The 13,752-nt window shown below is 41.4% G+C and overlaps 1 protein-coding gene across 5 annotated transcripts in view; it reads left to right on the top strand.

Annotated features, from left to right (window-relative positions):
- The window catches only part of LOC134222176 (la-related protein 1), a 39,251-nt gene that overhangs the window by 11,690 nt on the left and 13,809 nt on the right, over nt 1-13,752 (top strand). For all 5 annotated transcript variants that reach the window (XM_062701323.1, XM_062701327.1, XM_062701338.1 and 2 more), the window contains exon 3: nt 2,926-3,947. In XM_062701323.1, the coding sequence (XP_062557307.1) occupies nt 3,201-3,947 (747 nt within the window). In that variant the 5' untranslated portion in view covers nt 2,926-3,200. The remainder of the gene's footprint in view (nt 1-2,925; nt 3,948-13,752) is intronic.

Raw genomic sequence — 13,752 nt, 5'->3', positions numbered from 1 at the left:
CCTCGAGACTAGCTACCCAGTAGTCGGCGCTATCCGACTGCTGCTCGGCGCTGCAAGATGCTGGCAATCTGAGTGGTAGCGGCCGAGACCGCGTTCCACTTTTCCACCTCTTGACACATCCTCTGGATAAGATTATCCGGGGTAGTGTCCCTCCCGCACACCTCAAGCATTCCGCTCCTCTCATCGACGAAACGAGGACATACGAATAGTACGTGCTCGGCAGTTTCGTCGACCCCTGGGCAGTCCGGGCAGACGGGAGAGTCCGTATGCCCAAACCTATGTAGGTACCACCTAAAGCAGCCATGGCCTGACAGGAACTGTGTCAGATGGAAGTGAACTTCCCCATGCCTCCTATCAACCCATCTTGATACGCTAGGTATTAGCCGATGGGTCCACCTACCCTTAGAAGAGTTATCCCAGTCCCGTTGCCACTTGATTGTCGAGGTGACTCTAATGGCTTTACGGGCTCGTCTGGTTCCGCGCATGTCGAAACTCTTCTCGTCTTCCCGTATGACTAGTCCAATGGGTAAAGTACACGCAATCACACAAGCTGCATCCCGTGATACCGTGCGGTAGGCACTTATCACTCTGAGGCACGCTAGCCTGTGTACACTCTTCAGCTTCTGCAGGTTACGTTCGACGCTAAGCGCCGAGGCCCAAGCTGGGCCGCCGTATCTAAGGATAGATATTGCAACCCCAGCTAATAACCTGCGTCTACTGGAGCGCAACCGCAGGCCGCCATCAGTTCCACCTCCACAATCGACTCTCCGTAAACCTCCAGCGTTATGTTGTCGGCGAAGCCAACGATCTTAACACCTGGGGGGAACTTCAGTCTTAAAACACTATCGTACATAGTGTTCCATAGCACCGGGCCCAGGATAGATACCTGAGGGACTCCTGCGGTGATAGAAGCACTACCCTCCCCTTCATCGGTCTCGTATAGGAGTACGCGATTCTGGAAATAGCTTTCCAAAATGTTGTACAGACCCTTCCGCAGTTTTCACAACCGAGTTGATAGCATCCACCGTGGAGCTACCCCTACGAAACCCAAACTGATTGCCGTTCGTACCTTCGGTGTACAGGGTTAGCCTGTTGAGGATAATCCTCTCAAGCAACTTCCCTGTGGTGTCCAGTAGGCAGATTGGTCTGTACGCCGATGGGTCACCTGGTGGTTCCCCGGGCTTCGGCAACAGCACCAGCTTCTGTCTCTTCCACCTATCGGGGAAACTGCGCTCGTCCAGGCATCTCTGCATGGCTGTCCTGAATATGTCAGGGTTAGCCATGATCGCTGCCTTTAGAGCGAGGTTTGGCACTCCGTCGGGCCCCGGAGCTTTGTTAGTATCAAGGGTTCAGGCCACCGCAAGCAACTCTTCGTTCGTCACCGCTGCCACCTCAGCACTCGCGTTCTGCTGTGCTGGAGGTGGTCAAGGGCTTGTGGCATGGGACGGGAAGAGAACCTCAATAATGCGATTCAACCTTTCCGGCAACCGTTCGGGAGGCGCCAGCCCCCCCTGGTCTTCGCCATTACTATCCTGTAGGCATCGCCCCAAAGATTATAATTGGCGTTCAGGCATAGGTTGTCAAAACACTTCCTCTTACTGCTACTGATGGCCTTGTTAAGGACCAACTTCGCAGCTTTGAACGCTAAGCGACGTTCATCCCTCAACTGCTCAGAGCGAGCTCTCTGCATCCTTCGCCTAGCCTAAGGCAGGTTCTGTCACTCGTGTCACGGTTTTACTCGTGTCACCAAGTTTACTGATTCCAGAATTTCAGCGCAGTCAATTCTGCCTTGGAACATATCAGAGACGACCATGGCCCGTTCAATGTGGCTCCAAAATGGGTCTCGCCATGGGAGTAACCGACGAGCAAAACGAATGAAGCGGCATTGAACAGATTCAATTCTTGCTGATCTTTAGGATGGGATGGATGGATAGGATGTCAGATACTAAAATAATATTCCGGCGTGGATCGAATCACCGAACAGACAGTGACAGCGACGCGAAAGATGAATTCCAATGTTCTAGAGGTCTTCTCAATCACGAACGAGACATGATGCTTGAATGCTAGCTGCGTATCAGATGTTGCTTACGGTAAGATATGAGTGGTTCTGTTACCATTAGCTTGAATAATTTGGATACAGTGCACACTGATGCGATTAGAATGCCTCCTCCAGTTGATTTGCAACATTGGAACTGTTCATGGGTCGCAGCGAAAAACTTCCTATTCAGACCCAAGGACCTGACTAGAGAGGGTACGGGAATTGAGACAGGTTTCAGCCAACCTAATCACATTGTAGCAATCATCGAACGTGGCTAGAAGATATAGTACGAGACACTGAAGACGACCACACAGTTGTGGTCGAAATACGTATCGGCAAAGATATCGAAAATTAATTGGTGGAATTAAATGGAGAGTACTTAATTCGTCTTAGACGGTTGAATACTTTCCACTAAAAGAGCTTTATATATTTTTCTAGAAGATATGGTTCGAACCCACAGTTCATCATCATCACATCATGTGATCTCTTTCCGAGCGGAAAAACAACTGGACGTAGGGTTCATCATTGCCAACCTTGCCAGCTGGCGAAACCTAACCATCCCAAATGAACCCACATTCTTTCGCGGTCAAGCAAAATCTGCGATCGATGTCTTCCTCGTGTTAGCCCTAACCACTAGCCGTTTTCTATAGTCCATGGACGCCAATTTCAAAGGCAGCTACCATGACCCTATCCGCACCGCACTGGATGATACTTTTATGTCCAGAAGTCGAGAAAATTTCCAATCCGGACTGACATTCACTGAAAAGCTCTAAATAATTTTCTAATGTATTTATCCTACCACACACATATCGATTTTTCTTGTTATGAGTAGTAGTCACATTGATCGCAAATAAATTACTGAACTATTTTTCTTTTATCTGTTTCAGACTTCCATCTGCAGTTGCTTTTGCTGTTGTTATTATTTTGCGTGAGTTAAGTTCCCATCACCGAGAAGGGGCTAGCTCTCGTGCACGGCGATTATCGTCTCTCGTCCCGTCCGCTTCCCCTCATCCTAGTGCAGGCCACGTAGTTTGGTCTGGGCTAGAGCCGAGGAACAGCGTGGTGCACCGAGTCGAGATCATCTCGCCCTCGACCGAAAAGGAAGAGACGTAAAGACCGACAAACAATACGATCGAAAAGGCAGGCAAAACAAAGCGTAAAAATGGCATCACACGTTTCGACAGAAACTGGCGCTAGCAACACCAACAACAATAACAACAACAGCTCAAGTTCATCCTATGCGAACGTGTTGCAGAACATCAAAGACCAGAACCAGAAGCTGCAGCAAAAGCAGCAGAATGATAACAACAAGGAGAACATTCGCAGCGAGAAGCCGGCTGGGCAGGGACCAGCTCCCGGTAGTGCACCCAAGGCTACGGACGCCCCTGTCGGCAAAGACAGTGCGGGTGCTGCCGCCTCCGGGTCCACGGTCGCTGCTGGCGGCGAAGATGCCGAGGACGATGCCAGCTTTGTCCCAGTAGTGTCGCACAGCAAGAGGGATCGTCGTTCGAGGCAAAAAGCTGCTGCGGCGGCCGCTGCCAAGGGCGGCGAAGAAGCTGGTAAAGTACCAGCAAAATCGTCCCGCCGCTCCGGTAGGGGTGGTGGAAGTGCCAACCTCGGACCCGGTCAGACGAAAGAACCAGCGGATGCGGGCGCCACTAGTAGTGGCGGCGGCGGAGGCGGTGGTATTCCTCCGAAAAAGGACGGCGACAAGAGGAAGTCTGGCGAGAGAAGACGGGGTGGTCGTGGAGCGCGCGCCGGTGAGCCCGAGAAGGAAGACAAAAATCCTGACAAGGAATCGCTGAGCGAACTGAACGCCTCCAACAAGGTTAGCAGCGAGGACGGATCTGACAAGGAAGCACCGAAAAAGTTTGTCGAAGCACCGCTACCCAAAGTGAACGCCTGGAAGGTAGGTTTTGTTTTTCTTCTTTCCGTTTCACATTTAAGTACGTGAGGGTGAGTGTGTATTGAGGTGGCGGTCAACCTCGATTTTACCTTTCTTAAACGCTAAAGTATACAAAAAAGCTATGTTATCATACGACGGCCCTTGTTTTCTGAGTTAGTATGAGATGACCACGTGGCAGAAGTAATTCTTGTGATAAATCAATCAATAAATTTCATAAAAGATTATGTACGATCGTTTGAATAACAACAAATTTTATTCGTTGAAAAATGTCATCAACAATGACCACATTGAACCATCAATGTGTTATAGGATTACAAACAAAATACGATCTTGGGTCAGGTAGAACTTTAGTTTTAACAGTAGGTGTAAATAATATTTTTCAAAATTATGTTTTTCAATTTCTTTCCTAATTCACTAAAAGACTGCATCGCCACTAGGTAGATTATTCTACTCGTTTTGCTGATACTCGTATTCGTATGCCTTTTTGTTTTTTTTTTGTTTTTCAAGCATAAAAAACCCCACATCTGTCCCGGTCAGTCCGTTTGGGTCGTGCGATGCATGTGTGACAGCGATGGAAAATGCTATACTTCTTGTTATAATACTAAGCGTGACATGGAAGAAGAAAAAAACACTGATGATATGGAAGCACTGAAAACCTTTCGAGATTCGAAACCACGTGGTTCCCAAAAGTCGTCACTGCCAGACGTTGGAGACGACACTTGCTTGCATTTGCTCAGCCGTTTCAAGGTGATGCAGTTCAGATGTGGTGGACTTCCAAATGCCAATATCTAATTTCTTAGATGTGGCACGATCAGTTTCATATTTTGCTCGGATGTTATTGTACAGGCATTTTTCATTTGCATGGTCTAAATAAGCGTTTTATTAACAATCGGTTTTGTGGCAGAGTGTGGTGTTGTTTTTGAAATGGTAAATAGCGATGACGTCTTTCCATTATTGTGAGCTGCGATAACGCCACCGTGTGGAAACGTTAAGATGGTTCAATTTAATCATCGATAGCAGCGTGGGGATGCAAGATTCCTGCTTCTTATTTAGAGTTCTTATGATAATGAGCGGTCGGTGCATTTTTCGATAACGTGTTCAACTTAACAGATTTTAGGATTATGATTAAGAAAATTATTAAGCTCTTTTAGTGGAATGTTTTCACCTGTCATTGGATGAGTTTAGTACTATTCCAGTTAATTCCACCACGTTGTAATCAACCTCAACCATATTCTATCATAATTTGGCATTCACCGATGAAGAACTCTTCAAGCGGTCTCAATCTGTTGAACCAAGTATGAGACATAATTTTGCACGTAGAATTAAGAAGGGTTATTCCTCGGTAAATGGCGAACTCTAGTCTTTGCCTTTTCTTAAAGAGGGGGCAAATAAGGCCGTCCAACCAGCTAGCAGGCCACTCTTCGTCTTCTCATACTTTCGACATAATATGGTACAGGACTTCATAAACCTGCTTACTGCCATGTTTAAGGAGTTCAGCCGGGAGCTGGTTCCTCTCCGCAGCCTTATTTTTCAGCTAACCTTGTCTAGTGTAGACACTGGGGATCCCGGTTCACAAACGCCAGTGGTAATATCCTGCTAAAGTCGCTAGCGAAACTGAACGTGATTCTGTTGAACGATGAACTGGTAACAACGTTCTGAGGCCCGAGAGGTGAGTATCGATGTGACCTTCTGCAGCGCGGGATGGATGGCAGACCCTGAATAGAGAGTTCATGACGAGCACTTTGAGCGACCATCAGGAAGTACGGTTTATGGTCAATTATACCCCCAATAAAACCAGAAGGCGGGACAATACAGTTGCCCTAGGATGGCAGACCTCGCAGTTCAACCCAGAACTGGTAAAGAAATCATTACGATGTGAAAATCTGGCTTTTGGCGTAAGCGGCGACGTGTTATCCGATGTTCTGACATGAGTTTGTGACGTTACAAGCAAAACTAAGCCAACCGGCAACCGTCAACCTCATGCAGTCCCACCCGTCTTGTGAACGGCAAGCGAGATTTTTTCGAAGGTGCGTGTTGTACTTTTTACAACGATTCGAGTTCCGGTAGGTTAATAATGAAATGATGGACCGCACCGTTATAAGAAGTATAAGCAATAAGCTATTAAATTATTAAAATAACAAGTGGCGTTTCCCTAACTTCAATCTACCTGTGCACTGGGCTTAAATTTAAGGAATCAGTGTGCAAAAAGACATAGAATAACTAGATTTTGATAAGTTTGAATGACTCTGATAGTTTTATTTTCCTTTTGAGCAGCAAAAATATAAAAAAATATATTTTTTGTGTCAGTGCACAGGTAAAAAGTGAGGTTACGCGACACCACTGAAAATAACTCGCTTGTCGTTCACAACGTCTTGTGGCTGCATGGTTATGGCTTGTTGGCTCTAAAGTCGATCCTAACATCTTCGTACCTGCAAGTGCCTGTGCAAGTAGCTTTTCAGCTGTGGATTGTTGGAGAGGTTCTATGGCACTATTTGTGAGTTTTTCTATTGTAAAGTGAAAAGAAGGGATAGAGACGAGCTCGGTGGTCTAGTGGCTACCGCTTCTGCCTTATAAGCAGGAGGTCGTGGGTTCAATTCCAGGCTCGACCCTTTCCTACTTTGTATTTCTATCTTAGTTCTTTCTGTGTTTCACGTTATATCAAAACGATTCCTACTGTTTTATAACCTTCTACACAATCCCAAAACCCTCCCGTGGCACCTATGGAGAGGTCGTAGAGTTCTCTGCATCTTTCTTAAGTAGGTGTCCAGGCTTCCAAAAATCTCACGCATACACGAATGTGACCGTGAGCGATGCGACAACTCGGCTCATTTTTGTTTTGTTTTGGAGAGGCGCAACAACAGAGCATACACAATTTTACTTATACGAATGTGCCTTGTCGCATGCACTTCGTTTTACGATGTGCCACATGGAAGCAAATCTCATCGCATCTATTGCTCACCGTGCTTGTGTTTGAGATAGCTGTGAGACAAGCTCATGTGCAACAGCGCATTGAGATATCTCATGTGCTTCTCTACTTTGCTTTGCCATCTTCGTTATGAACTACCTACTAGGATACTACATCGATGAATGGGAGAATGTTGGAGTAGCTTCATTCATACACACAATTCGTTCCGTCGCACTTTCGTTCGGATTAAGTCCTGATTTGCAAAATTGGCAATTGGTATTTTGAAAAACAATTCCACAGAACATTGTACCTACCTACTATGACAAAATGAACATTTTTTAGTTTTCGGCTGATTTATTTGAAGCTGGATTATGTACTTTGAAATTCATTGATTTATCGGGGAACGGGGTTCCGCAAAACCGCATCAAGCGCCTTTTTGACCATATCAATTCAACCGCACATTATTGATGTAAAGGGTGGTCACTAAAAAACGGGAATTTCAATACATCAATACTTATTTATGAGAACATTAATGCTTTCTGATAAAAATGTTCATATGTGAACTAAACCTTAGAATATGCAGAAAGTTGTTTACAACATGCCGTCGAAAGAGGCATGAGGCAAGTACTGAAGCGCAGATTGTACATTTTTTACAAGCGAACAGGATTGTGGAAAAAGTAAACGGTGGATAATTTTAAGCGTGGAAATGTTTCGAAAACTATTAAGGGATTTTTGGTCTACTGAGCTTCATTGTATAGGCCAGATTGCATCCGTCCAGCGATCATTTAATACATGTAAGATTAAAACAATGCCGCACGCGGACCACGGACCACATGATATTATTCATTAATCTAAGTTTAAAGACTAAGCCCAACTCTTTATATAACGTATATCAGATTAAACTGTACTGCTTTGTAGTTTTCTTCGCGAGCCATTCTTTCCATTCCCACTTTTTAGTGGCCACCCGTTAGGATATTATCAGTTATGGGATTGAGGGATATCCGATACGATTTGTGATCATTTGGATTAGCTATGTACTTGGGAGAAAGAAATTGGAAATTTGTCATAGGTGTGATTTAGCAGAACCCCGGCCAGATCACATATTGCAACTACCTTTGCTATCATGCGCATGTTTTTCATGGCAATCAACGAATTCCAAAGGTTCACAACCCAACTTCTAATAAATCATACGAAAATTACAAAAAAAAAGTCATTTAATTAACGTACAATGTTCTGAGGAATTGTTCTTCAATATGCAAGCTTTTTTTTGTAACTCTAGGTTCAATTAGACTTCCCGAGCCAGTTTCCAGAACGCAAGAGTGAGAGAGGTGTGTTTTCTTATATTTTTCGGTTAAAAACCCCATGTAAAAATCAAATCAAATGCGCTACCTTATGCAACAATCGATTACGCTAAAATTTTCTGAGATTGATTTTCTCAACCAACGACAAAATTCTGGGGGGTGCCGTAGAATTCTAAAACTTTTTGTATCCTTGCCTGATCATGTTTCAGGTTTGGATTCCAAGTGATAACATTGGGCTTAAATTTCGAGTAGAGTCGATGACAAAACACCGAAGAAGTTTTCAAGTAGAAAACGAAATACGTATCTGTTGCTACAAACAAAGTGATAATATTGGAAGCAAATTGAAGAAATGTAAAGTCTTTTTTGCAAATCCGGATCATAATACCTGGTTTACAGTTTGTGTTTAAGTGACGGCCTACTTTTCCATACAAACTACATTTCCATACAAATGAAAAGATTGCTTTATTGAACATTATGCAACCCAAATGAGTTGCATAATATCCATTACAGCACTCATTTGGGTGCTATAATGGAAAACCAACATCCAATAGTTTTTTTTCCATTCAACAGTAGTTACATGATTACATTTTGCTCAATTAGCTTGGGTGAGTGTTCAAATAATGTATTCTATGCGTGACGTCACAAGTTAAATAATTTGATGGACATAACATCAAAATTCTCCAAAGGCAGGGTAATCTTACTCTCTATGGTTTGTCGGGCTATGCAATATGGCACGATAGCGTTTTTTTTAGAATATGAATGTTTTCTGCAAGCATGATTTTTCAGCAAGAATGACCATGTCAAGTAAATCAGATTGGACCGTTTTGGTACAAATTTATCATATTCACTCGGCAAGCCTCGTTGGATAAATGTACAACTCGTGCTGAAAAAATAATCTTTTTGCAACTAGTTGCACAAACTACTATTAATTGGGAAACAGACGCTCAAAAATAAACAATCATTTAAATTTCAGTTTTATATCTCCTGAAGTAAAATGCGAGCATTGTGTGTGTAGATTTACTTATAGTTATTTCCTCCTGAAATGATCAAGAGCGATCAAAATGCATACAAATTACTTCCCAAGGAACACAACTTGTCGTTGTTCAGTAGCTGCAATTTATTCATAACTTTACAAAGAGGCACAATATTGTTGTCAACACCATATATCCGACTACAATATTTAGAACGAAAAAAGCGTTAGAGGTGGAGTCATTATGTAACATCTTCTATGTTTCATTCGATATGTTACTGAAGCAAAAAAAATGAACGTCTTCATAACACCTGATTTAGCTAATAGAAATCTAGCTGTCAATATTAATTTCAACCTGTCATAAGACGAGTTTGAACAATCCCATTGAATTCCACCACTTAATTGTATCCTGACAGATACGTATTTCGACCTCAACAGTTGATGCGTCTTCAATGTCTTGTATAAACTTGAAGGTATAAACCTAAGCCATTAAGCGCATCAAGCGAGTAGAAATAAGCACCGTAGTAAGATAAGTACCTAGATAAATTATTATACCTACGCATAGTATAAATAGTGTAAGCTGCGATCATTTTCTTCAAGTCGAGTCAAGTACAAGACACTGAAGACGGCCTTACTGTTGAGGTCGAAATACGTATCTGTCAGGATACAATTAAGTGGTGGAATTCAATGGGATTGTTCAAACTCGTCTTATGACAGGTGAAAACATTCCACTAAAAAGCTCAAAATAATTTTCTTATTAATTTCAATTTATTTATCTTTTTTCTCCATAAAATATGTTCATGAAAACACCATGAAGATTCTATGATGGAAGTAATTAAAGAATTTTTCTCATTGAAGGTGACCAATCACTAGCTTCATAATGTTCCGCGACATGCCATTCTGGATTTATGGTGAAACTTATATTGCTACTTCTTGAAATTCCATGCGCCATGAAAATACGGTAAAATTGAAAACAAGTTCATCAAAAATTGAAAGTTGAAATCATAAATTTTGTAGCTCGAGATTACAATTTTACCTATATAGTTTATTACCTCTGTTGGAAAAGCCACATGTCCAAAAACATGTGAACATTAAACCACATCCTAGATTTTTTTATGTTTTCCTCGGGATTTGTGGTATATACGACGTCGACGTAAAATATCCCGATTACTCACATTTTGCGACAAATGGAAATGTTGGTCACGAAAACAATCAGTATATGGGTCTATCAAAACGATCAAAACGTGTTCTGAGGACATCGATGATGTTAAATTAAATAAAAATCGACAATTGTAGACCTATGTTAAGCAATAATGTTGATTCATCAATAATAATCAGTGATCATACATTGTAAAATACTGCGGTAATGAACAAGCTTGTAAAATAGAAAATCATTTAGTCGGGGTTCAGCCAAGCGGCTTTTCAACTGACTTGTGATATTTTGTTCGTAGGACAACGAAAATAGTTTCATATCGATTTAAACGTAGGTACATTTGCAGAAGGATATCCTCAGAATATGGGGTTGAGGGATATCCGATACGAATTACGATCAATTAAATCTGCTAAAGGAATGTTTGAGCAGAAAAATCGGTAATTTTTCGTTGGCGCTTGGTGCGTTTTGGCTGAGCCCCGACCATTTAAGAATGCAAAAAAGCCAAAATGTAGTTATAACTGAACTATTTGTTTTTTTAACCGTTTGTAGACTCCATGGAGTAGCAACGGTGTTTTGTGTCATATTTCAGATTGCCCTACACATCAAATAATTTATGTCATAAACATCATAAAGAAAACTGATTCCTTTTGTTAAATGCTTGTCTTTATGTTTGCAATACGATAAAACACATAAACATAATAATATGCTAATAAACGTAATATAAATTGAACTTGATGGTACATATTTTAAATCGAAATGAGTTCAAACTGTGCTAGTCTGTAAAATCCAAGCTCATCCAATTGACAATAACTTCCAATATTTTTTGCTGTGTATCATAGTTTGATCCATTTTGAAGTCAGTCAAAATTAGTAAGTATCTTTTTGGTAGAGAATAAACCAAAAACAGTATGAATAGCAAATTCAGAAACACAGGAAGCGATAAGGTTCATTTAAACATTTCATTTTAATCATAGATGTGAATCTGTTTTCCTGATATGACTTTGAAAAAGTATTACGCGTACCAAAAGTGCCATTTACAGAGTTACATAAAAAAAACAGAAAACCAAAATTCTCAGTTCCAGAATTACGAGGTGAAAAGATAGAATAAGACGAAAGATAGGAAAAATAACACGGTATGTAGTGCCTCTCCGAGTCACCTTAACTTTATTGCTTAAATAGTAAAGTTAAGTGAACCAATCACGTACTGAATTTGCACCAGTCCCCAGTCCCCCTCCGCCAATGGCACAATTTCAAAAGGCACAAATTACGTAGCGCTCAGAGGGTGGAGGCGGATTGTAGTGTGACGAATCATACAAAATTTACAGGTGCTTCATACAAAAAGTGTGACATAAGGTGGATGGGGGCTCGAAAATGCTCATTTTTTGCGTTACGTAATTAATGGATTTTCCCTAATGGTCGAAATCATAACACAGGAGCAAATTCAGAATATCAGAAGAAAGCAATTTTTATCTCGAATCGATTGACCTAATCGTAGAATCGAAAAATAATTTATAAAAGAATAAAATTGTAACTTTGATGCAAGGAGAAAACTGATCACGAGTTGAACTAAAATATACCGTGGTTTGAACTTGTTATTGCCGCCAAATACTATTATTGTCCGTATTGCAAGCGCCCGGCGGAAATAATTTGTTAACATTTTGAATATAAAAAAAACAATTTTCATATCGATAATTAGGGCGATTTTCACACATTTCGAGTTACTAATCCAATGCAAGATGATGCACAGGTAAACAAATTTGCTTTCTTATTGATTTTTTTACAGTTTTTCATACATGAACTTAGTTGTATAATTATTAGGTTTTTTCAAAGAGATTAATCATAATAGAGTAATTCTAAGATGTTTTCAGGTTTGCTGCAATAAAATGTTTCTGTGCATAATTATAATAATTATAACTAGGGGTAGTGGAAATTTGCGGAAGCCGCGAAATTCACGAAATTTGATGTTAGCCGCGACATTTTCGCGAAAAACCGCAAAATTAACCTTTCCCGTCAATAATTTTATTCCATTCTATTGCCTCAGTCGATTTATTGGCCTATTCAATACTAACGACGCATTTTTTGACGTCTCGATTTTTTTTTCAAGTGGAAATTCCGAAGTTGGTCGAATGTTGAGCCAAAAATAAATTGAAGAACAATTTTGTTTTTCTTTCTAATTTAAAAAAAAGTTGGAGACGTAAAAAATATGGATTCTTTAGGAAAGTTTATCCTAAATACGAGAATTAATCGATTGCCCCAATAAAAATGTTTGATGGGTAAAGTCAAAAGAATTTACAATTATTCGGAATATGCGCGCCAAACTGCCAACCGAACGCTGTTTGGGCTGTTAATTCGAAGCACACAAAACTAACAACACGAATCAATAGAAGCTACACACGATACTCTGCTTTGCGTGTACTTGCGGTTCAACTGAGTGCTTTTGACCAGTAATGCAAATAAACAATAAAAAACGCAACAATTTAAATAAATATGGAATCTACATTGCCTGTTTTAATTTTTTGTACCGAAATTAATTTACCGCGAATTAACAGATTTTTTGAATTGGCTGTCCGCAAAATTTTGAAAATTTTGCCGTGAATTTCCACCACCCCTAATTATAACCAACGACACGCCAAGCGCCTTCATTTTGGTTCAAAACATGGTTGGATAGCCTACACTCACCATATTCCACCACCACACCGCTCGCTTTCAGTTCTCTTCCGTTCACTTTAACGCGAATTGAGTAGGTAGGAATAAACAAAGCTGGTCGACAGTTGTACGGCTCAAGGCAGCACATGTGACTGCCTCATGAGCTGTGTCTCATGATATGTCGCATGTGAAACGGTAGCATGATGCACACTCTTCATAGAATGCGATGCGTAAATCAATCGCATAGCACTCAGAATGCCATGTACGTGAGATGCGACGGAGAGAATTACAGAGAGACCGCAAAAATCTCATCTCACCTACACGAACTAACTGTGATCGTGCAACAAATTTTGATGTGGCTCACGATGCGCAATGTGCGCTCTGGAAGCCTGTAGGTGTCCAACAAATCATCCTTCCCTTTCCTCAGCATTCGCAAGGACGTGGCCCCAGGACAGATCTCGACTATTGGAGAGTACATTGAAGCGGGCTTGGTAGTCATATGGCTACTGCTTCTGCCTCATACGCAGGAGGTCGTGGGTTCAATCCCAGGTCCGTTCCATTCTCCTACTTTGTATCTTTCTCTTTATTTCTAATGTTCTAGCAATCGCTAGAACTGGAAATGGACTTCCATACCGTTTCCATTACTATTCCTATAGTAATCAGTAATCTGCTAGAATTGGAAATGAACTATAGAGCTCGTTTCCTACATCCAATTAGAAATTCCATCAGTTACCTTCTCCTATCTATCACATTGGCAGCTCGTTAACCAAGACGGATCATCTCTGCCTCTCCAACCTAACCCAGAAATTCCAAAATATTACGCATGAACTCGTG

Source organism: Armigeres subalbatus, chromosome 1 (genome assembly GCF_024139115.2).
Source record: "Armigeres subalbatus isolate Guangzhou_Male chromosome 1, GZ_Asu_2, whole genome shotgun sequence".
NCBI classification, from domain to species: domain Eukaryota; kingdom Metazoa; phylum Arthropoda; class Insecta; order Diptera; family Culicidae; genus Armigeres; species Armigeres subalbatus.
This window is presented reverse-complemented; position numbering and strand designations above follow the sequence as displayed.